The sequence below is a fragment of the Gracilinanus agilis genome, chromosome 1 (genome assembly GCF_016433145.1).
Source record: "Gracilinanus agilis isolate LMUSP501 chromosome 1, AgileGrace, whole genome shotgun sequence".
NCBI lineage: Eukaryota > Metazoa > Chordata > Mammalia > Didelphimorphia > Didelphidae > Gracilinanus > Gracilinanus agilis.
The window spans coordinates 200,447,027-200,473,072 of record NC_058130.1 but is presented as its reverse complement, the minus strand read 5'-3'; the positions used below and the strand labels follow the sequence as shown (position 1 = coordinate 200,473,072).

General features: G+C 37.6%; 1 protein-coding gene across 1 annotated transcript in view; it reads right to left on the bottom strand.

Annotated features, from left to right (window-relative positions):
• Positions 1-16,272: 16,272 nt before the first annotated feature.
• PCSK5 (proprotein convertase subtilisin/kexin type 5) overlaps positions 16,273-26,046 on the bottom strand; it is a 593,358-nt gene continuing 583,584 nt past the window's right edge. The window contains exons 35-37 of the mRNA XM_044678618.1: positions 23,434-23,534; positions 20,540-20,726; positions 16,273-16,682 (exon numbers count right to left, since the gene is read on the bottom strand). Of these exons, the coding sequence (XP_044534553.1) occupies positions 16,273-16,682; positions 20,540-20,726; positions 23,434-23,534 (698 nt within the window). The remainder of the gene's footprint in view (positions 16,683-20,539; positions 20,727-23,433; positions 23,535-26,046) is intronic.

The window sequence follows — 26,046 nt, the reverse complement described above, 5'->3', positions numbered from 1 at the left end:
GAGACTTGGGACTCTTTTTGAGAGCAAGTCTCTCTGAAACAGCCTGCCTTCCCCTTGTCCTTGCAAGAGACCCATAATTACTTCTGAATTAAACATAAATTAGATAGGAATAAGGGACTAGTTGGGAAGGGAAAGAGAAGCCTAGATTGGGGTGTGAGCCCTGTCTAGGGTAGAAAACTCTTGGGGGGTGAAATTATAATAAGGCACCCTAATCACCCACTTTCCTTAACTCTTCACTCTTTCTTCAACATCATCCTTCTTTTTTTAAATTTTATTTATTATTTTTATTATTTCTCTAGGCCTGACTCTCAATCCACTGAGCTACCCAGCTGCCCCCTACAACATCATCCTTCTAATAAATATAATTTCTAAGTCAGATTGTGTTTTGGATCAATTAGTGGAAGTTGTTAGGAAGGGAGAAAGACAGTTGCCTACCTTGAGAGAACTCAATCTTGAAGCTGGGAGTCAACTGGAAAGTGAAAGTTGCTGGGGGAGGCTTTTCCAGATATCTCTGGCTATCAACATCTTACAGAGATAAAATAAACCTTATACCTTAGTGAAGCCTTGCCTCCAACTTTTGAGGGGTGGCACGAATAAATAAAGTCACCCCTTCTTGGGAAATCACTCCCTAACAACCACAGATAAAAGAGGACTCCTGTGGTGACTTGAGAGAGGGATCCTTCACTGACTTCCCTCTTTCTCTCACTCTGTCTACTTATTTCAGGATCTTCTTTTTACAAAATGAAATTGTTCTGGAGGTCCTAGGTTCAAATCCGGCCTCAGACACTTCTCAGCTGTGTGACCCTGGGCAAGTCACTTGACCCCCTATTGCCCACCCTTACCACTCTTCCACCTAGGAGCCAATACACAGAAGTTAAGGGTTTAAAAAATGTAGGGAAAAAAAATGAAATTGTTTTTAACACTTTTGTCTTTGATCAGCCACTTAATTCCTTTTTTCCAGAATTGTTATAACTATGATTTCTAAAGTTGTATCAAACATCAATGGTGAGGATCAGCTAGGTGATTCAGTGGATAGAGAGCTAGACCTGGAGATTGGAGGTCCTGGGTTCAAATTTGGTCTCAGATATTTCCTAGCTATGTGACTGTGAGCAAATCATTTATTTCCAATTGCTTGGCCCTTACCACTCTTCTGACAGAGGAAAAGGGTTTAAAAATGATCATTATTTGGCTTTGGAAGTACTTTATAATTATTAGTAGGAATGTCTTCAATATTTCACCACTACATATAATGCTAGCTCTTGCTTTCGAATATGTGCATTTTAACACGTTGACAAAAATTTGTTTTACTCCAAAGCTTTTTACTCTATTATTTCTTTTATTTTATGTGGTCTGAGGACCAATGAATTCAAGGTGGAATGAATAGAGTGCAAGTATTGAAGTAACTTATTTTTGAGTACTAATTAATAGCCATATTAGCCCTGTGACCCTGTGTTAAAGGTATTTGCTCCTTAACATATCAATGCACCAAAGAAATACTCTAAAAATTACAAGTGTAGAGGAATTGTCCATCTGCATCAGTGGAAGGAATTTTCTTTACTAGAATTCTTTATCAATTGTCATATGTTTATTGTTTTTAACATAGATAAATATTTTAGCAAAGGGTTTTTCTACACCTATTGACATAAATCTATAGTTTTTATAACTTTTCTTATTGATCATTTATTATACTGACTATTTTCCTGGTAGTGAATTTCTACTTCAGCCATAAATCTTACTAGATTAAAATGAATAACTTTTTATCTATTGCTATATTCTATTTGCCAGTATTTTATTTCATGTTTTGGTATTCATGAATCATATTGACTGGAAGTTCACTTTTTCTTAGGCTTATTGTGTCAGGTTTGTATATCAGAGCTAGATTTACCTTATAAAAAAATTAGGTAGAATAGCATATTAATGGGTTGTTTTAATTTCATAAAAATAAAGTGGGAATTATTTATTCTTTAATGATTGCTGGAATTCGTCTGCGGTACCACCTCATACTTGTCAAAAATATTTATAGCTGCACTCTTTGTGATGGCAAAAAATTGGAAAATGAGGGTATGCCCTTCAATTGGGGAATGGTTGAACAAATTGTGGTATCTGTTGGTGATGGAATACTATTGTGCTCAAAGGAATAATAAAATGGAGGAATTCCATGTGAACTGGAATGACCTCCAGGAAGTGATGCAGAGTGAAAGGAACAGAACCAGGAGAATATTGTACACAAACACTGATACATTATGGGCCCAATCAAAAGTAATAGATTTTTCTGCTAGCAGCAATGCAATGATCCAGGACAATCTAGAGGAACTTATGAGAAAGAACATTATCCAGATCCAGAGAAAGAACTGTGGGAGCAGAAATGCAGAATAAAAATATATGATTGATCATGTGGTTCGATGGGTGTGTGATTGGGATTTTGATTTTAAAAGATCACTCTATTGAAAATATGAATAACAGGGAAATAGGTTTTGAACAATGATATGTATATATATATATATACACATATATATATCCCAGTGGAATTGCTTGTCAGCTCTGAGGGGGGAGAGAAGAGGGGTTGGAAAAATCATGAATTAGGTAACCATGGGAAAATATTCTAAATAAATTTAAAAAAAAGATTTTAACTTGAAAAAAAGATGAGGTTTTTTTTTCAAGAGACTTGAGATCATTGAAAAGACTATATAGTTTTAAGAAGCTAATCTAATCAGTTTTCTCACCTCTCTTTTTTCCTTAGATCTATGTAGTAATGGATCAGTACAATTGTTCATTGTTGTTCATTGGATATTCTTGATGATAGATGTTTTCCAGTTATTTTTTTTCTTCACACAAGTTGTTAGGATGAACTCAGATGATGGATTGCATTTAGGATACTTTGCACTAATCCAGGGCTCAGCCTAATCCGAACATTATTTCCCACAAATAGGATTATTTGGAAGATTTCACTATCTTTAGGGCTATTTCTTCTAGAGGGACCCTATACTGGGTATTATCCATGGTACAGTGGAAAGTATGTTCGATTTGGAGGTAGAAGACCTATGTTCTGAATCTTATTCTTATCATTTGCTGTTTGTGTAATATGGGCAAATTATGCTCTCTCTGTGCCCCAGTTCTTCATCTATAAAATTAAGGAGTTGGATTTAATGGCCTCAGAGGGCCCTTGACAATTGAAATGTATGACCCAACAAGTTATAAGGAATTTCATAGGCAATCGAGTTAAATTCATACCTTTAAAATAATTTCCACTACAATATGGTCAACAAGTGGTCATCTATCCTTTACTTAAAGACCCAGCTGGGTTGTACCTCAAAGAGATATAGGGAAAATATGTATAGAAAAATATTTATAGTTGTACTCTTTGTGGTGGCAAAAAACTGGAAAATGATAGGGTGTCCATCAATTGGGGAATGACTGAACAAATTGTGGCATCTATTGTTGATTGAACACTATTGTGCTAAAAGGAATAATCAACCGGAGGAATTCCATTTGAACTGGAATGACCTCCAGGAATTTGATGCAGAGTGAAAGGAGCAGAACAAGGAGAACAATGTACACAGAGACTGACACACTATGGCACAATCGAATGTAATGGACTTCTCTACTAGCAACAATGCAATGATCCAGGACAATTCTGAGGGACTTATGAGAAAGAACACTATTCACATCCAGAGAAAGAACTGTGGGAGTAGAAACCCAGAAGAAAAACATATGATTGATCACAAGGTTCGATAGGGATATAATTGGGGATGTAGACTCTAAATGATCACACCATTGCAAATATCAATAATATGGAACTAGGTCTTGATCAATGATACATGTAAAATTCAGTGAAAATGCTTGTTGGCTACAGGAGAGTGGAGGAAGGAGGGAGGGAAAGAACATGAATCATGTAACCATGGGAAAATATTCTAAATCAATAAATTAATTAAATAACTTTTAAAAAAAATTAAAGGCCCAGCTGGTAGCAAACTTACAACTTCCAAGGCAGCCCATTTCATTTTTATCTAACTCTAACTTTGGGGAAATTTTTCCTTATGACAAGCCTAAATTTTCCTTCTAAGCAACTTCTAGTCTCTATTTCTAATTCTCTCTTAGGGTCTAAAAAACCCAAGTACAATTGCTCTTTCAAAAAAAAATATCCTTTTAAAGGTATCCTATTAAATGAAAACAGTTCGTTCTGCCCCCACTCCTCCTCACCAATCCCTGCTCCTTAATCAGCCTTTTTTCTTCAAGCTATTCCTAAGACTTGAAGAATAGGTAAGACTTCCAAGTATAGGGAAATGCTTTAATCAGATTAGTATCTGACCCTGAGCCTTTGCCAGAGCCTCAAGTTGTTGTGAGGATCAGATGATATAATATTTGCAAAGGGCTTAGCATAGTTCCTGGAAAATAATATGTCCTTAATAAATGCTTGTTCCTTTCTCTTCCATTCCTGACCAGTACCCAGAACAATTGGGCTATATGAGGCCCTGACTACTGTAGTTGCTCAAAATCATTGTTTAAAAGTCAAAGATTCACTGGCAAGAATAGATTCTGATATTGTACTTGATTATGACCATCCCAACCTATGGCAATAAGGATTTGGGTTAAGTTACATTATTTAAAGAGGGTGAAACTATAGTGCTGGCTCCTCCTCTACAGATAAAAGACTGGTTTCTACTATGCATACCCTAGTTCTGTATCCCAAAGAGATCAGAAATAAGGAAAAAAGCACTACTTTACAAAAATATTTTTGGTGGCTGCTGGAAGCTAGCCAGCAGCTCCAGGGGTCTTGAAAGGTGTACGGTTTAGGTGAGAAAGAACAAAGCAGAAACAGGGAACTGTCATTCTAACATTTTAGCTCATGACTGTTCCAACAGCCCTTGAGCTTGTGGTTTATTTTATACATTTTTTCCAAGAACAGTTTTTTCTACAAAGTACATTTGAAATCAAAAGCTGTATAGAAACACTCAAGGTTATACGAATTACATCACAGATGGCATATAGCACACAAATTTTTTCTCATGTAGATTATACCCGGATGAGACAATGCTCAAGGTTAAAGAATGAGTCTTACTTTATTTAAGTTTTATTTTAGTAAAATCTTCCATACTTCAAAAGGTATGTTAAAGAACAAGCCTTTAAGAATGTGGGGAACAGCTCAGTGTGAGAAGGTACTAAAGTGAGAATGGAATTTGCTTGGACCTGCCATGCAGTGTCCTTGGGATGTCTGAGGCAAAGAGAAAAAGATACAAGCAGCTTCTGCTATTTTCTGCTATTTTCTGCTGAGTGGAAGGGCTGTTAACTCAATAAATGCTTGTTTACTATAGGTTACTTAGGGGCTTTCTATAGGACTTGAAGCTATACTAAAAATCTAGATTATAATACTTTCAATAATAAAAAGTATTGATCAGAAAGGAGTCACAGAGAGGGGTCAGACAAAAGACTGTCCCATTCCTTGAACTCATTCCTGTCCTGACCACCTACTTATGTCTGGGAACATGTGGTAGCAATTAATGTTAGACATTGTTGACAACAAGCCACAGTCTCTAACCTTCTTAATCTTTAGCTTGGCTAATGATTGTCTTAGTTATTTTCTTTTTTAGATCAGGATCAGTTTTTGGAAGTGCTCTGCCAGTTCTTTCCTAAGTTTACTTATCTGTGGTTGCCAATTTTTCATTTGGAACTAAGGTTCATAGAAAGCTTGGATGGCCCTAGCATTTATTATATTTTTCACAAAATTGTGTTTTTTGTGAATTGAATTATATGTAAAATGGAAGTTACTATTGATTTCAAATGATAGTATCTAAATTTGGTACATCAACATTTAAATTGTAATTTTATTATATATTTTTAATTAACAATGACTTCATTTTTTTCTCCTTCCCATCTCTTCCATGTCCTCCAGTGAACTGAGCTATTTTATGTTCCTAGCTTAGGGAGTAATGGAAAGATCTTATTGTACCTTGTTATGCTGTTATCATCAATAAGCGTTTATTAAGCACTATGGGTTCTTTCCTTAATTTTTCTATCAGAACACTAAACACCAGGGCCATCATGCATATTTCAGTTGAATTCTTAGATCAGAGATTAGGATGGAATTTAAAATATTTTTTTCTTTTAATTTAGCAAGCCTCCCTTGTGAAATCATTTTTTTTTATCATTATGGAACTTAAATGGAATTTAATGGAACTTAAAACCTAATTGAATTGGATTGAGTTCATATACTATAAAATGATCATTTGTCCCCAAATTATTCCCAAATGTGTTTCCTGTCTGGACTTGTAACCTGTGTGACATGGGCTGGTTAGACAAGAACCTTTTTGTCCAAAAACATGGTCTATACATATAAAGACATTCAGAGACACTGATGAATATCCATGAAGTTGGTCTGTGACTTCAAAGGATTCTTTTTATATGTATCTACTTATCTTATAATAGATATATTAATTTAACACACACACACACACACACACACACACACACACACACAGAATTCTAGCTCTACCCTGGAAGAAAACTCAAAAGCCTTTTAAATCACCACGAACTATATTGAGCCATCTGACTGCCTGGTTTCCTGGGATTCAGCTATAATACCCATATCAGTGACTTTGCTTCCCTGCATCAGAACAGAGTAGGGATATGGGTGTGTCATCATGGGGAGAGCAAAAACCATTTCCCCTTTTCCTGTGAATATATGAATTTGCAAACAATGTATACATGGAAGCAACCACAACAATGACAACCAGTTTGGAGTCTTGTGTAATTATAATGATGGAGAAATTAGAGAAAATGCACTCACCTCTCTTCTTTATAAAGGCAAAGGATTATGGGTGTGGAATATTGCATATGCTTTCAGAGGTATCTGACATGTTGATTTTTCTAAATTCTTTATTAAAAAATCATTTGTTTTAAGAGAATGCTCATTTGGGTGAGGAGGGAAGAATAAAGTCAGAAATGAATGTGATAGAAAAACAAACTATATCAATAAACAATTTTTTAAAACCTTTATCTTCTGTCTTAGAATCAATACTAAGTAGTGATTTCAAGGCAGAAGAGCAATAAAAACTAGGCAATTGGAATTAAGTGACTGGCCCAGGGTCACACAGAAACAAAGTATCTGAGGCCAGACTTGAATGTAGTATCTCTCATTTCCAGGCCTGGCTCTCTATCCACTGAGCAACCTAACTGCCCTAATAAACAATTTAAAAAACGGATTTACATCTTGTCACTTTGATCTTTTGTTAAAGCAATTTTATATAAGTCTTTGTCTACATTTCTTAAAATTCTCAGACCTGAGTAGCGCACTGTGCTTCAGCCCTACAGCTCTAACTTCCCACTGGACTTCTCCATCCAGAGAGCTCAGTGCCATTGCAGACTGAACTTGTTTAATCATCTTCCTCCTCATACCAACTATTTCTCTGGATTTCTCTGCTTCTTCCAACTGTACTATTCTTTCTTAGTTACCTCAACTCAAAATCTTATAGTCATATTCAATTACTTTCTCCTTCTCACCAGATCTTTTGAGTCTTCTTTGTCATGACTTTCATAGCCATATATCTCTGTCCATCTTTATTACCCTCATCCTAACCCTGGCATTCCCAACTTCCTGCCAAGATACTACATTATTTTCCTTTCTGGTTTTCCTTGACCTCAAATCCATTCAACATATCATATATTCAACATATCCAACATGCCAGATGAATCTTCCTAAGCAGCCATTTTATATGTCATTACCCTGCTTTCAATGGCTCCCAAAAATACTTATAGGATAAAGGTCAGACTTCTTAGTTTTGAAAACATTCAATTCAATTTTATTTTTTCAATTTGTAGAAAAAATTTCTGATAACTATTTTCTGATATTTTGCAATTCAGGTTCTCTTCCTCTCTCCTTTTTCCCCTCCTCAGGTGGTAAATAGCCTACTATACATTCGACTAGTGCTTTCATGCAATACATATTTTCATATTCTTTATCAGATTTCTTAGATTGGCCATTAAGGACCCTCACAATGTATCCCTTACCTGGATCTCTGATGGTATCTTCTGTTTCTCTCCTATATACTCCATTCAAACAAGTATCATTGGTCCTGATCATGTTTTTGTGCTTTTTATTATGTTATTCTCTTTCTATTGTATTTCCTTTCATACATATCTTCACTGTCCTCCGAGACCAAACATGAACCCTTACTTCTTTACTAAGTCTGAGCTCCTGAAGTACACACTCTTTGTGCCTCCCCTCAACAGCATCCATGACTTCCAGTTGCTTCTCTTTTTAGGTCTCTCCTCTCTCTCTCTCTAGACTGGAAGTTCCCAAGGGCAAGAATCAAGCCTGGCAACTCTTTATATTCCTAGACCCCAACAGAGTGCCCTGAATGATAAAGAGACCTTAGTAAACATTTGTTGTTTTTCAAAAGCCTTTCCCATTAGATAAATAGCCAAAGGATAAGATATTTTCTTTTATAAATTATTTTTCATTTTTCAAAACTCTTACCTCCTGTCTTACTATCAGTTCTAAGACAGAAGAATGTCACAGGTTAAGCAGTTGGGTTTAAGTGACTTGTCTAGGGTCACATAGCTAGAAAGTGTTTGAGGGCAGATTTGAATCCAGGATCTCCTGATTCCAGGACTGGCATTCTATGCTCTGTTACCTAGCTGCTCTGATAAGAAATTTTCAAAATGGGGCAGCTGGATGGCTCAGTGGATTGAGAGTCAGGCCCGGAGATGGGAGGTCCTGGGTTCAAATCTGGCCTCAGACACTTCCTAGCTGTGTGACCCTGGGCAGATCACTTGACCCCCATTGCCTAGCTCTTACCACTATTCTACCTTGGAACCAATACACAGTATTGATTCTAAGACAGAAGGTAAGGGTTTAAAAAAATTTTTTTCCAAAAGAAAGATGGCAAACTATTAGCAACCACGTGAAAAATGTCTTTAAATCACTATAATAATAATGATATAATGATAAGACTAATGAGAAAAAGGCATATTAATAGTCACAAAAGCCAACATTTATGTAGCACTATGTACCAAGTACTTTATATACTATGTACTTGGTACTTTACATACCAAGCACTGTTAAGTGTTTTGTAATCATTATCTTATTTGATCCTCACATCAACCCTGTGAGGTAGGCTAATATTAACCCCACTTTAGAGATGAGGATATTGAGGCAAGCAGAAGTTAAATGGCTTGACCAAGGTCACAGATGAAGCACTAAGACTGAATTTGAACTCAGATCTTCCAGAATCCAGGCTATCATTCTAGCCACTGTGCCACTTTGGTGTCCTAACACTATTAGGGCTTCTTATTATTTTTTATTTTCTCTCGAACTGGCAATAGTAAAGGATGGAAATAGCAATGGAAGAACTGTGGGAAGATAGAGCAGTTAAACTGTTCCATCATGCAACCTGGAATTGCAGAAAAAATGTTACTTTATTGTTTTTGCCTTTTGCCTCAGAGGCTTCTCTATTAGACTTAAACCCCCTCAAAGGACATCAAAAACAGAAAACCCCCCATGAATTCCAAAATATTCATAGCAACACTCTTTGTACTGGATAAAAATAAAACCCTGGAAAAAAAGCAGATTCCTATTTGGGGAGGGATGAATAAACAAATCCTGATATATAAATGGCAGTTGAGTAATATTTCAGTTTAAGAAATGAGAGACAAATCCATGGTAGAAGTGTTTGTGGAGAAGAAGGGGCAGATGTAAGAGATGCTGTGAAGGCTGAATTAATAGGACCTAAAAAAGATTTGGGGGGAGAATGAAAGGAGAGAGGAAAAGGAAACGAAGGGAAAAATATAAGGCAGCTTCAAGGTTCTGAATCTGGATTACCTGGTGGATGGTAGGATGGCAATGGAAATAAGAAAATGGAGGGGCAAGTTTCAGCAAGACTCATCTTTGTCTGGTTACATTAATTTTCTTAGGCATCTATGCATCTCAAATAATTTAAAACTATATCAACTGTTTTTACTCCCAGTCTACTATTCCCACTTCCACAGTGATTCTAGGCAAACTTAAATAATTGTACAATTGTTAATTCATACTTGGATTATTTATTGAACCAATTGTTGTTAATTAGCTTTACTTATGTCCTTTTTGTACCTGAAATGCACTGTAAAACTTCCATTTCTTAAAATAAATCATTATTGGAGAATAGTTAAAAAAGAAAAAGAAATGAGAGACACAAGAAAACCAGAGAAACATCTGAAGACTTTTGTGAAATGCAATATGAAATAAAAAAATAAGAAAACACAGTACTAAAAATGATATAAATGAAAATAATGCTGAAAGGCAACCTGCTTAATTATACTGACCAACAGTAATCCTGGAGAACAGATAATAGGACACAACTTACTCCTAAATAGAGAAGTGAAGGATTATGGGGGCAGAATGCAGCAAGAACTGTCAGGAGAGTCCCTATATTAGTTGGATTTTCTTTGTTATTAGGAGGGAGGTGTTCAGTGAGGGGTGGTGGAAAGAGTAGATAGCAAAAAATGACTGGAGTCAAAGGACTCATGATAAAAAATGCTATACAAAGCCAAAGAAGGACCTGCTGGAGTTTGATTGCAGATCAAAACAAGCCACCTTTCACTTTATTTCCTTCATGAGTTTTTTTAATTGTATGTGAGATATGTGTCGTCCCTCACAGCATGGGGACTATGGAAATATGTATTGCAAAAAAAGCACTGGTAAAACATATAATAGATCATTTACCACATGGGGTGGGGTAGGGGAAGAAAGAGAATCTGAATCACAACGTGTCAGAAAACAATTGTAAAAAAATAATTTCTACATGGATTTGGGGGGAAAAACCAAAAGAGTGAAAAATATAAAATGACTAGTAAAAAAAAAAGAAATCAATAAAATAATTTTTAAAAAGACTTTCTGTTGATTATGATGATTGCCTAATAGCCTAGCATGGTTTCAGTGTAAGAATGCTTGGTATGGAACCTGTAAAAGTATTATTTGCTCTTTCAGATTTTCTTAGGGAAAATTGCTTGCTTCTAGGACAATTTACCCTCATTCTATTCTCTTTTTAAAAAATCCTTACCTTCCATCTTAGAATGGATTGGTTCCAAGGCAGAAGAGTAGTAAGGGCCAGTCAATGGAGGTTAAGTGATATGCCCAGAATCACACAACTAGGAAGGGTCTGAGGCCACATTTGAACCCAGATCCTCCTTTCTCTAGGCCTGACTCTCAATCTACTGGGCCACCCAGCTGCCCTCCTCCACAACACCCATTCTACTCTTAAGGAGGAAGTTTTTCAATGGACAATGTAAGATTACAGCAATCATTCCCTACTACTTTGGGATAAAGTTTATCTTACCTCAGAAAATAGGCAGGGTCAGCATTTTCTCTATCAATGTGATTCTCTTCAGTTCCCACCAAGCAAGTGCCTGCTTGCCTATCCCTCTATTTCCTCCCAAATTAAGCTCCTTTTCCAAATCCTACCTCAAGTCCCATGTCCTAATGAAACAAAATTGAGAAGCCTTGTTGTATAATGGATTTGGAATAGGCTTATAGACTTAGAACTAGAAAAGACCTCATTTTATAGATCAGGAAATTGAGTTGGAATTTAGATAGAAAATTTAGATGGAAAATGTGTGACAAAACTAGGATTTGAACTCATGTCCACTTAAATCCAAATCCAACCTCCTTTCTATTATAGCAAATTGAATGTCAGGAACTGAAGTCATATTCTGGTTCTACTACTTGCAGGGAACCTATCTACTCCTTGGCTATGAATTTAATGTATTTCAGCCTTAATTTCATTACTTGTAAAATTGCTAGGTTCATAATAAGCCTTCCTTCCCTAACCTAGTCCCTTTTGCTGTCTCTCTTCCTAAAATGCCTAAGGCCAACCAGGCAACTTAATGACTCACTTGAGTCTACAATGTCTAATTTGAACGTTTTTGGGAGCCAGGTCTGTGATTTCATAAATATAAGGAACTTCCTGGTGTGGGAACTCTGCCTATTCATACAGACTGGCACCTTTAATTTATAGCTTTAGAGAAAGAACTACCTGTAGCACTGGAAAATCAAGTGATTTCTCCATTGTCACAGAGGGAGTATATGTTAGAGGCAAAACTTGAACCTAAGACTTCCTGATTCCAAGGCCAGCCCTCCAGTCATTTTATCATGCTGTTCCTCACTATCTTGTTTTATTCTATAATTATTATGTGCCTCACTTTTTGTTATGAATATGTGACACAAATGTTAGAAATACCTTGTAAGTTATACCACTGAACAGTCTAATATTTCTAGCAAATGTTTACATTTCTCTTAATTCTGAAGGAAAGTATACTATTTGTCAATTTATTCCGTCTCTTGGAAAGAATGTGAATAGAGATATTTTTTCAATCTTAGAACTGCTTTTGCTACAGAACATCATACATCATGTTGGGAAATCAGATAATCGTATACCACCAAGAGCAGGAAATCCAAATTCATTTGGGCTCCTCTCAGTAGGTAGATTAAATTAGCAAGAAGGGGAATTAACATCAAAAGACACAAGTGGTTCTTATTAATTTTCTATTCTCTGGTTATGAAAGCAACAATTAATATCTCTCCAAATAAACTACAAGATCCAGGATCACAGGAATCATGCCTTCTATTTCTGGTGCATCCTTTCCTATCCATTATTTAGAGAGAACTAGGAATATAGTATGTGTTCAATAAATGTTTCTGGGTTGATTGACTCTGATTGCGTCTCTAAGCTAGAGCAACGTTACTTTATTGCCCAGTTTTTTCTTTTTTTTCCTACCCTCATATTTATGTTCATTATCTTGAACCTTTCAACATACAATCCAGTCTCTTGGTGTATTTCCAGGGCTCACCGATTTATCAGAAAATTATCAAAGCATTTGCAAACAGAAAACAAACAAACAAAAAAGGTTTATTTTCCCCCCAATGTATATTTATCTATTAAACACTTGTTTGTACATTGTTGCAAAGTAACCTAAACATAATACATTTCTGATAAAGAAGAGGAACATTAATTAAGTGTCAACAGCAGAAACAAACGGAATCTTCCTCATTACAAGTTACAACCTGTTCTTAGATTTCAAGGATTAGTCTTAACTTTAAACAATGTATCATAAATACTAGTCCTTTCCACATGAGAAAGGACTGGTTGGGTGGCCGAGAGGAGTGTCAAGGTCCCATCTATCAGTGCTTTGAGAATATAAAAAACAAGAGACACTGTACAGCAACAATATCAGCAACGTTGTATAGTCTAGGAGGGGTCTATAATAAATGGGGAGTAATCCACCCTGGCGGAGTGACTGATTTGTTTCTATTCTCTTATGTTGAAATGAGAAGAAGTACAATTAGAAAAGATTCTTGTAGTTAAAGACCTAAGGGTGGCCCAAAGGATAAGGAGTTGGCTTTGACATCAGGAAAATCTTTGTTGAAGTCCTGCCTCTGCCATATCCTGCCTATGTGACCCTGGACAAGCCTCTTAATCTCTAAATGTGTCACAGACAACTTGTCTTAAGAATAAAAGTTGTAAATCAAGTATTGATCCTTATTGATAGAGGAAATTTGCTCATTTGAATTCCTTATGCAAAGAAATTATAGGTGTGATTCTCCCTTCACCCTCTCCCCAAAGTTGAGACAATTTTAGTTGATGCATGATTCTACATTTGCAAATTGTGTGTGTGTGTGTGTGTGTGTGTGTGTGTGTGTGTGTGTGTGTGTAAATAAGCTGAAGAATTTTAAACTCTGGGACCATGAATTTGTTTTTGTTTTGTTTAAGAAAAAAAACAAATAAACAAAACCCTTACCTTCTGTCTGAGCATCAATTCTAAGACAGAACAGCAGCAAGGTTGAGGTAATCAAGGTTAAGTGACTTCCCCAGGGTCACACAGCCAGGAAGTATCTGAGGGCAGATTTGAACCTACGTCCTCTTGACTTCTGGCCTAGCACCCTATCCACTAAGCCACTTAGCTGGCCTTACAAACTTAAAAAAAAAGTTTAATAATTATTTTATATAATTGATTTCCTTTGTAATCCTACATATTTTATTTTATTCACTTAAAAACATTATGTTGAAAATGGGTATATAGACTTCCCTGAGATGCTAAAGGGGTTTATTAACCCAAAAAGATTAAAACACTGATGTAGACTTTAAAGTTAGTTTTTAAATCATCGGTTCTATTAAAGGGACACAGGATTTCCAAGAAAGAACACTTTACCATGAATATAGGGAGCTATACTTTCATTTAAGAAAAAGATGATTGCTTCAAAGGAAGACAATTCAAGTATCACAAAAATACTGATGATATGAAAAAAAAAGTCACAAGGGGGAGGAAAAATCATATTTTCACTATATACTATTTCCCTCACACATTCCTCCTGCTTCTACCCTGCTGCACATAAGTTTCAGATTATCCAGAAATGATTCATCCACTTTCTGATATTCTTATCCCTATCTCAACCAGTGGGAATTTCCCCCCTTCTAATGAGAAAAAAAAAACAGTAGCACCATCTACTTCCGGCCACTATGTTTGGGTGAAGTTTTTCTTAGGGGAACAAATTGATGGGAAGACTAATTATAATCACTATTGCTGTTTTTTTTTGTTTTTTTTTAACCCTCACCTTCTGCCTTAGAATCAGAAGAGTGGTAATGGCTAGGCAATGGGGGTTAAGTAACTTGTCCAGGGTCTCACAGCTAGGAAGTGTCTGAGGCCAGATTTGAACCTAGGATCTCCCATCTCTAGGCCTGGCTCTCAATCCACCGAGCTACCCAGATGCCCCTACTATTGCCATTTCTGAAGCTGAGAGTTGCCCCCACTCAAAGTTTGTATGTAGACTGCTAGTTTGGCAGAGGACTTTTTTCAAAACAAACCAACAAATAAAAAGGAACCTGCTTTGATTATTTTGTATAGAAAGAGTCTTTCTCACTTCTTTCTTGTTTCAAAAAAGCTTTCCCTTTTTAAAATTTGGGTCCAAATATACTTGATGTAAGTGTGGAATGCTATAGAAAAAAGAAGGTCTTGCAAGAAACTGTTGAGTGAAAGAGGAGACAATTTGTAGTCTAAGAAGTCAAATGCTAGTTCTTTCCTTTACTCTTAGACTTCATTTCCAAATGCCCTCTGAAAAGTCAGCAGAGCTAAAAGCCTGCTTTGAAAAGCTTCCCTGATTTTGTAGCTAAAGCTGTTTTGAGGAGAGAGGATATCTTTTTAAAAAATCACATCTGTTTGAGGATTGGCATTGCCAATTATCTTCTATTTCTTGATACAGCTATTTGGTTCTCCAGAATAGATAGTCTTGGGTTCCTGGAGAAAACAAGCACACAAATAAAAGGGAACCGGTTGTGCTTCTTGGAAAACTCATGGTTTTATTCTGCCTGTGCTCATTACTGCCTGCCTCGCACCCAGCAAATTGGGCACCCTAAAAGTTATTGTCAGCCTATAGGATTTCAAAGGACTTTTAAGCCTAGGAAAGCGTCTATTGTTTTCCTACATTGCTTCTCTAAGACTTGGGGAAATATAAGCAATAGTTGGTATAACTTCAGCAGCAGATCTACTTTGACCCTTGTAGCATGTGTCAAATGCCAACGTCTGTGTATGTGTGCATTTGTGAGTGCTTATGTGTAAAAGGGTCTGTGATGAGAAGAGGGAATGAATTCTTTTTAAATTTTCAGTGTTTGACTTTGGGACAAAACTAAAGTAAATAGTAAAAAACAAAAACAAAAGCTAGGAAAATTATTAATATAGTCCAAGGAAGTCCTCAGAAGTCACTCCCAACTTCTTTGTGATTTGTAGAAATGAGGTCTATGGGGAGGTTTGATTACATGCAAATTTATAGAAAACTTATTTATTTTCACTCTGGGCTATTACTAGAGTATAGGTGGCTTTGCCTTGATGTATTGCCAAGGGCGTGATGGGCAAACTTTTTAAAGAGGGGGCCAAAGGAAAGGAAATGCTCATCTGTCAGTCTGTTTCTAAGGCAACTCTTTCGAAGTTTCATTGTACTGTATCCTACTCATTGTATTCGTCAGGTTAGGAATAATGTCAGGCAGCCGGATAGAACATTTCAGGGGGCAGCATCTGGCCCACGGGCTGTAGTTTGCCCATCACTGGTCTAGGGGAAAGACTTATGGATCTTTGCCTTTTTCTTGGATCCCAAATAAATATAGATTGACGCCTGAGCTCAGATACCCAGAGGAATAGAAAAACAGTTGAGTATGTCCATAGAGTCTTAGTTGTGTTTACCAGCAATAAAATACGCCCCAAAATTAATAATCAAGAGTGGAAAATAAAATCCTATCAATGTACTTGAATTTACTTAAATGAGTAGCTTTCATCATCATATTCCAACTCCTCTTCATCATCATCATCCAGAAGACCATACTTAAATTTCCGATAAACTGTGCCATCCTGACCCATGTAGACAATATCATCATCTTCATCTTCATCATAGTCCCGGTCTCTGTATTCAATAACTTGGTCCTCCTGGAAATTAGTGGTCTCTCGATAGCTACTTTTATAGGAGGAGAAAGTCTTGTTTTGGTCAGACAGTTTCTCATATCCAGCCTTCTGTGCCTTTTGAGATTTGGCCCGGGACCTCTTCCAGACATAGACTGTGACCCCAAAAAGGAGGACCAGCATGATGGAAGAAGTGATGAGCAGTCCTGTCCGCTTTGTCTTCTCAGTCTTGGGCATAATCTCACTATGTCGAAAGCTGCACTCCTCTGGAGGAAGATCAAACCAAAGAATAAATGTTGAAGGTTAGCTGTTTGGAATTTTTATTCCAGATGCTAGAGGCCCTAAATGTTACTCTAGTTCCTGTGGAAGAAACACTTCCACAAACCTAAAAAATTGAATTCTGTATCTCTGGTCAAGGATTTCTAGGTCAGAGGGGTCCTCAAGGACCTCATACCATTTAGAGTCAGCTCAAAAAGATATGACCATCCTTACATACACAGGTCTCCTGTGTCCTTTCCCCAAATTCTCTTTCTCTTTAGGAAATGTTGGAAAAGTCTCTTCATTTTCCCAGTTCTTACTTTCTTGGCATATAAAGCCATCCACAATCTAGTTCCTAAGTACCTTTCTAGACTAATTTAACATTCTGTTCAAGTAAGAAAGGCTTAAATCATGATGGGATGTAGCATAAGAGTTATATTTAAAATTTTTGTTTTTCACTGTGGTACAATCAAACATAGTGGACTTCTCTACTAGCAGCAATGCAAGGATCCAGAGCAAGGCTGAGGGACTTCTGAGAAAGAAAACTAGCCACATTCAGAGGAAGAACTGTGGGAGGAGAAACACAGAAGAAAAACAACTGCTTGAACACATGGGCTGATGGGGATAATATTGGGGATGCAGACACTAAACGATAACTCTAGTCCAGCTATCAATAATATGGAATTAGGTCTTGATCAATGATACATGTAAAACCCAGTAGAATTGCACGTCGCTAAGGGGGATTGGGAGGTTTGGGGGAGAGGGAAAGAACGTGAAACATGTAACTAGGGGAAAATATTCAAAATAAAAATAAAGAAAAAAAATTTTTTTTTCTAAGTGTCCTCATGATATGACAGACTAGCCTTTTAACAAAGGATTATTTCCATATTCCTCATTCCCAGATGGATGGAAACTATCACAGATTACTAAGGGAAGAAGAAGAGATAACAGATAAATCTTTGTTTTTCCATCCCTGGGGAGATTGTAATTTGGAGTCAGTTGCCAGGTGATTTATGAGGACCTGGTCTTTATTCCTAAGAGGAGGAGATTCACCTGAGTGAAGGGGACTGATACGGAATAGAGAAGAGAGCCATTCTCAGGGAAGGAGAGAGGGAGGAATACTTGGGGAAATTACAGTAATGTTAAAAAAAAACCACATCGAAACAAGCTCATTTGTAATTTTATGAATGAAGCCTAATATCTTAATAGGTTTTTGGTTACCAGGTCATCTAATTAATATGATATGCTCAAAGTTAACTGAGACAACTGAAGCTAGGTGGTAGAGTAGTTAGAGCCCTGGACTTGGAGGCAGGAAGATCTGAATTAAAATTTGGCCTCAGAGACTCATTAGCACTGTGTCCTGGGACAAGTTTAACCTCTATCTGCCTCAGTTTCCTTATTTGTAAAATGGGGATAGTAATAGCATCTACTTCTCAAAGTTATATTAAGGATCAAATGAGATAATATTTGTAAAGCCTTTAATATAGTGCCTGGCACATAATAGGTACTTAATAAAATTTAAATAAAAACCATATATTTTTACATGAATTGTTGCCTAGTCACACCTCCCCTGCCTCTTCCTCTATACAGTGCAGCTGCTAAGATCTGACTATCTTTGAATAATAATTCTAATATTTTTGCAACATTGTAGATTTTCAAAGTGTGTTACAAAATAATCTCATTAGGTTTTTGAAGGTCTTAGTTCTCTCAAGCCAGGACTTAAATCCTGACCTTCTGAATATAAGACTGCTGTATCACAGCTACCTCCCACTCCTTACAATCAATAATCATCATATTCTTTGTAGCAGCAGCAACAACGACTTTGTATCTACTGTAACACTAAGGAGGCACTTGCTCATTGCTTTTTATCACTTTTTTTTTTAACCTTTACCTTCCATCTTAGAATCAACACTATGTATTGGTTCTAAGATAGGAGAGTGGTAAAGGGTTAGGCAATGGGGATTAAGTGATTTTCCCAGGGTCATAACACTAGGAAGGGTCTGAGGCCAGGTTTGAACCCAGGATCTCCCATCTCCAGGCCTGGCTCTCAATCAATTGAGTCACCTAGCTGTCCCCTTTCGTCACTCTTAAAGCTTCAGAGATTTGTGCTTCCAACATGCTTTAATGATTCCTCCCACCCCTATCCCTCATTAATCCCTTTCTTTTAGGGGACAACATAGGAAGGAAGATGAAGTCACTTCAAATTGATTTGCAATTCATCCCGAAGTACATTGTACCAGGGTTGAGCGTCTCAGTAAAGTAATAGTGTTTAATCCAAATTCATTAAAACTCTTGGAGAGTAGCTCCAGAAAGCTCTTTAAAGTTCTAAATAGGTGATGGTAAACCTATGACATGTGTGTTAGCACTGACACACATAGCCATTTTTGATGACACACAGTCGAGTGTGGCTGCATACAGAGAAGTATGGAGCTGCATGCTGAGGATGAAACATTTGCTATAGTGTAGTGTAGACACTTGCACTATAGATGACAATTCTACCTATATTAATTTACCTATTTGGGTTTATTAAATACAGTTATATATTACAATTATACATTTTTGTTATTTAAAACTATAAATATTGTGGAATTATGTTTTTTTTCTCAAAGTGACACACCACCTGAGCTATGCTTGGTTTTCTGGTGAATTTTGATACCCCAAGCTCAAAAGGTTGCTCATCATTGTTCTAAAGGATGCTAGTAATAAAGGTGAAGCTGCTTAGTTGGCATGAATTTGCTGACATATGTCAATAAAAGGCCTGGTTCACCTGAGGCATTGACATTATAAGGCTAATTATTCTTAATGGACACACCAAAGACGGAAGGGTAGTCAGATCTAGAGGTATCAAGTATGAAGAGCTGAGGAAACCATCTGTTGTTGAGGGATTGACAGAGAGTGGGAGAAGTGAAGGGAGAAGAGGGAATAATAAGTGTTTGGAACTGCCATGGGGCACTGTTGACTTGGTTGGTAGCAGTTATTCCATCCCATTCAATTCAACACATTTTTATTAAGCCTCCTTTATGAACAGTCTTATGCCAAGTTTAAATCTGTAGCTAGAGATGCAAATATAAAACAAAACAAAACCTTCTGAACCCTCTGGGCTCCACTATTAGGTGGAGGGAAAGCAGGAATTAAAAAGGAACACAGAGAAGCAAATGCAGGAGATAGGGATAGGGTAAAGAAGAGACAGAGGTGGGGACAAGATCTGATTTCCCTGTGATAGGGAACTCAAAGATAAGGAAACTAACCTCTATCAAAGCAGGATAGCACCTCTTTGAAATTTAGAGTCTTAAAAAACAGCTAGGTAGGGGAGCAGCTGGTTGGCTCAGTGGATTGAGAGACGGGCCTACAGATGGGAGGTCCTAGGTTTAAATCTGGCCTCAGACACTTCCTAGCTGTGTGACCCTGGGCAACCCCATTGCCTAGCCCTTAACACTCTTCTGCCTTGGAGCCAATACACAGTATTGACTTCTAGATGGAAGAGAAGGGTTTAAAAAAATAGTTGTACTGGAAGTGGAATGAAGTGGTGGTGTTGGCAAAGTTGTAGCATTGACCCTTCTGAGAACCCTTTCAAAACAACTTTAAAATAGCACTTCAAAATGACAAGATTCACAAATACTGAGAACATGATGGAGTAAGGAGGGCTTTCCTGTGGGGGGAAAAAAAAACTTAAAAGGAAGGCAGAGAAAGTTGATTTTTCATAGGATAAGGGGGTACTGGAGGTAAAATTGCACACAGAGTGCTGGATGACCACCCCCTACCTACTGTGCCAGGTTTTGAGCCTGAGAATAGGCCAATTTCACAATCCTGGGACCCTGCCTAAGCTAACAGCAGAGTTCCCCACACCCTGCTTTTCTAGACTCACCTGTGTTCTCTTGGCAGTCACAGCAATCCAGGTCTTCACTGGAATCTGAGCTGTTACAGCAGTGGATACAACGGCCACCATCTATATATAGCAGCTTATTAGCTGGGCACACAGTGCAGTTTTGAGGGCCTGGGCCCTTACACTCAATACAGCTCTCATGGCATTTGTCACATTGAAAATTTTCTCCCTGAAAAAAAGTCACCAAGAAATTAATTTTGAAAATAATATGGAGAAGGGCAGTGAAGTAACACAGTGCACAGAGCGCCAGGGCTGGAGTCAGGAGAACCTGGCCTCAGACACTTCCTGGTTGTGTGACCCTGGGCAAGTCACTTAACCCTGATTACCTAGCCTTTGCCACTCTTCTGCCTTAGAATTGATACTAAGACAGAAGGTAAGAGTTTCCAAAAAAAGAAAAAAAAAATGTATGGGTAGGGAAGAGCAGAAAGGAATTCATTGAAGGGCCCATTCTGGAAGGCTTACATTTATTAATTCATAAAATCACATAAGGAGGAAGGAGCCTTAAGAGATCAGCTAATATAATTTCTCATGGTCAAAGGGAATATATCCAAAGTTAAGTTTGCTGACTTGCCCGAGATCATATAGTATGCTGGATGGTACAGCCTGAGTGCCCTGATATTCAGTTCAATAACCTTACAGCAGCTCATTACAAGATCGGAAGATGGGGTGGCTGTACTGGACTGTGCTATGACAATCAAGAAGTGAAGGCAGCTAAGATATGGGGACAAATAGGTAGCAATGTATACAGTAGTCCAGAAGGCTTCATCAGTCAGCTTTTTTCTCACTCTATGGTTGCTTCCAATTCAGTTTTGTTTCAATTGAACAAGTCTTTGTTTTCTTCAAGCAACAGATAAAAGCTAGGAAAACCATGTTTTGGTTAACCTGTCCTTCCTTATTACTGATGTTTCAGAGTTATTTTTCATGGAAGGAAATAGAGAGGGGGAGCCAGTGAACTCTCTGTGGCAGATCAGCGATTATCTGTTATTCCTAAATGGCTTTTTCTATGTATTTTTGTGATGTTCTGTGTTGCGTTTTCTGGGAGCTATCCAAGGTCTTACAAAGAGAGACAGACATTTAAGGTTTGGAGTATTTTTAAATTTATGTTACAAGGTCTATAAAATATTGTCCTTGACAACATCATTTACCAAGCCTTTCCCTATTTGTTGGCCAAATCTTTATCAGAAGTTGTGGGACCCTTTTAGTCAGGGGACATTGGACTCTGACATATGTTATTATCATAATCAAGTCTTCTTGTTTCAATGCAGACTTTTTTGTTGTTGTTTTCTTCACTGTTGATTTTCACTAGAATCATTGTGACAGAGGCTTCCTAGAGTCAACTTCTGAACAACATTAGTCAAGCCAAAAGTGCCCATTCAGAAAAAAGTCTAGGGGCAGCCAGGTGGCATATTGGATAGAGTCAGGAGGTCCTAGGTTCAAATCTGATCTCAGACACTTCCTAGTTGTGTGGCTCTGGACAAGTCACTTAACCCCAATTGCTTAGAACTTGTCACTTTTCTGCCTTAGAATCCATACTTAGTATCCATTTAAAAAAAAAAAAAAGAAAAGGAAGCCTTGTGTTTCAGAGCAGAGTCCTGGTATACCCTTTGGCAGTCAGCTGCCAAATTCTGTTGATTTCTCCCTCTTTAATCTCTCATATCCTGTGCTTTCCACTCACATTGCCATCATCTTAATTCAAGCCATCATTGGCTCTCGCTTGAATTATTTTAAAATCCTAAGTGATCCTTCTGCTGTCAATCTTCCATCCCCCTTTCTGCTATATAATCATTATTTTGGAATTTACAAAATCAACGTTTTTTTTATACCCTTACCTTCTGTCTTAGAATTGATACTAAGTATGAGTTCCAAGACAGAAGAGTTTATCACTCTTATTGGGGAAGGAAATGGTGGTTAAGTGACTTGCCCAGGATCACACAACCAGGACTTTCTGTCTCCAGAAAATCATCACTAAGAATAAGCATTGTGGTAGGGGGAGCAGGTAGGTGGTTCAAAGGATAGAGAGCCAGGTCTGGAGACTGGAGGTCCTGATTCAAATCTGGCCTCTGGCTTTTAGCTGTGTGACCCTGGGCAAGTCAGTTAACTCCCATTACCAGCCCTTACCACTCTTCTTTTAGAACCAGTACAAAGTATTGATCCTAAGATGGAATGAAAGGGTTAAAAAAAAAGAATAAACATGAATTAAAGAGCTGGTCTGTGGCCATAGCCTTGGGATGTTATGAAACTCCACTCAGATTTAATAGGTTCTCTAAGCATTTTTATACTGATTGTTTTTCAGGGCTAGCTTATCCTAGTTTGACAAGCCTGAACATTTCAGTATGGAGAGTGGAGAAGTAAATAGCAGGCAAGGCTCTAAGAAGCTTACAAAGGCTTAAATTTGACCTTATTTCACCATTTTGTATATATGCCTTAACTTTTCTATTAGAAATTAAGCTCCATGAGGGCAGAGATTGTGTGTGTTTATGTGCATGTGTACATTTGTGCACATACACATACATGTATATGTGTGTGTTTTAATCTTTAGATCATCATAATGCAGGAGAGAGAGAGAGAGAGAGAGAGAGAGAGAGAGAGAGAGAGAGAGAGAGAGAGAGAGAGAGAGAGAGAATAGCCCTTGGAATTAGGAAGAACTGAATTCAAATCCTTCCTCTGACACATACTATGCTACCTAGTGCAAGTTACTTAAACTTTCATCGCCCCAGAGAAGATGCATTGGAAAAGGGAGTTTCCTTGCTGAATGTTGCTGAAAGTATTGAAATCATATTCGTACTTCAAAATACTATGGCATAGGACCTAGCAAGATCCTTTGCGTTTTGCTATAGGGAGTATGGAAAAAGCCTAACAATTCAAAATATGCATACCTCTCCAACTCTGTATTCTCCAGCAAGACAATCAGAGCTGCAGATTCCTCCTAAGAGATGGTAACTCCACATGCAGGATAAGCAGTTCAAGGCTCCCTTTCCTAAAAGAAAAGGGGAAAAAAAAACTTGTCAGTCAATGCGTCCTTTCTTGCCTTTGGTTATAAAAAATGTCAGACTTTGAGACTCATAGACTACAGAGCAGGAAGGGATCTCTAGCCCTTACCACTCTTCTGCCTTAGAACCAATACAAAGAATTGATCCTAAGACAGAAGGTAAGGGTTGAAAAAGACCATCTAGTATAAGTTCTTTATTTTATAGAGGAAGAAATGGAGACCCTGAGAGTGTAAGTGTCCAAGGTCATGCAGGTCTTCTGATTCCAAATCCAGTGAGATTTGAAGAGGGGTGTTAGGTTAAATTGAGAATAATGGAGGAGCAGAATGAGGAAAAAGAAAATAAGGTCTGTGTCTATATGACCCAAAGTAAAATGGAGACTTAAAGATATGGTTAATCCATATAGAGTACTGGACAGGTAGATGGTGCAGAGGATAGAAGGCTGGACCTGAAGTCAGGACATATCTGGCCTCAGACAATAGTTGTGTGACCTTGGGCAAGTCACTTAACCCTGTTTACCTCCATTTTTCATCTGTAAAATGTATTGCAGGAAGAAATGGCAAACCACTCCAGTATCTTTGCCAAGAAAACCCTAAATGGGGTCATGAGAGTCACACATAACTGAAATGACTGAAAAATGATAAATATAGACCCCTAAACTGAGAAATTTAGGCACTGAGGATTAGATTATAAAGGGGAAAGAATTTAATAAATATACACATGTAAGTGTATGTGTGTAAGTATATATACTTATAATGGAAATAAGGAAAATAATCTTCTCTCACTTACATTTATTTGACATTTTGTCCACTAAGTAGTGTTGACCATGATGTTGGTAGGGGAGATATATTGAACCAAATCAGGGGCAAGTAAATGGTCTTTACTCACCTAACATGCTTATGACAAATTCCTCTTTTCCCTCAAATGGTTGTGGATTTGGTATCCCCATTTACTGTCCTTACCCCGGCAGAATAATGAAGACCAGTGTCCCGCTCTGAGTTAGACCATCTAGAGAGAAATTTATCTAAAGAATTCCTCTATATGGGGGCAGCTGGGTGGTTTAGTGGATTGAGAGCCAGGCCTAGAGATGGGAAGTCCTGGGTTCAAATTTGACAGACACTTCCTAGCAGTGTGACTCTGGGCAAGTCACTTAACTCCTATTGCCTAGTCCTTAGTGATCTGCCTTGGAATCAGTACTGTGTATTGATTCTAAGATGGAAGGTAAGGATTAAAAAAAATAACTATATGATACTGGCTAAGAAATAGAAAGGTAGATCAGTAGAACAGGCAGATATACAACAAAGAGTAAATGATTTTAAAAATAGGCAGAGCTTTTTGGCTACAGCATTTAGGACCAAACATTCATTAAAGTATGTACAATACCTTGGAAAGGCATAGATCTAAATCAGTGGAGAAATTACCTACCTAGATCAAATCATGGATCTTTGAATGATCAAAGGGCTGAAATAAGTATGCAGAGATACTGTTCCCTGGGTGTGTCTACTCTGCCCTCCACAAACAGAACACCTCACCCTCTCTTGGTGTGGGAATTCACTGCCAGGAATGCTAGGAGAATATGTTCTTGAAATCCTACATTAGAACTCAAAGTTCCCTTTCCCATAGTCACAGTGCAGTCAAGTGTGGTCTGATGTAGGTGAAACAGTATTCTTAATCTTATTATGTATTAAATAGACTTTTGTGGACTGGTCTGGGAACCTAACTAGTTTAGAGCATTGTTTCTATGTTATGTCTCACCTAGCCAACTTGCCCAAAGGTTTTAGAGGTTTTGTTTATAGTCCATTATGTGCCTAGCCTGGAGAAGAAAAGAATTAAGGGGCCATGCCTACTATGTGAAAATATTTCAAAGGTAATCACATGGGATTAGGCCTTTTCTATTTGGCTCCAGTGGGTGAAACTAGGAATAGCGAGAGAAAGCTGTAAAGAGGCAAATCCAGATTTGATAGAAAATCTTCCTAACCATTAGAGCTATTTAAAAGTGGAATGAATGGGTTTCTTCTCATAGGAGGGATTTAAGCAAAGACTCAAAGACCAAGACTAGCTGTATATATCATGTCAGGGAATTCCTTGTGGAGTATATGAACTCTGAGTTCAAATTCTGATTCTGTGATAAATTTGGGGGTTCACTGATCCCATTAGGTGGTCCTCTGGTTGAAATTCAAATTTTATTCTGAATGACCTCTTCATCCAAAATTCAGGGATATTCACATGGTAGCTAGTTTTGATTTTGATTTTCTGGTACCTTTGATTCTTTTTCCTTTCACCTTCATTCTGATGACTGTAATCTCTCTCTCTCTCTCTCTCTCTCTCTCTCTCTCTCTCTCTCTCTCTCTCTCTCTCTCTCTCTCTCTCTCTCCAGCAGTGTAGCTAGTCTAGCAATTGCTCTTTTGGTTCTGATAGAATCAGACCTTTTGCAGATTTTTTTCAATCAATATCTCTTTCCTTCCTTCCTTCCTCTCTTCCTTCCTTCCTTCCTTCCTTCCT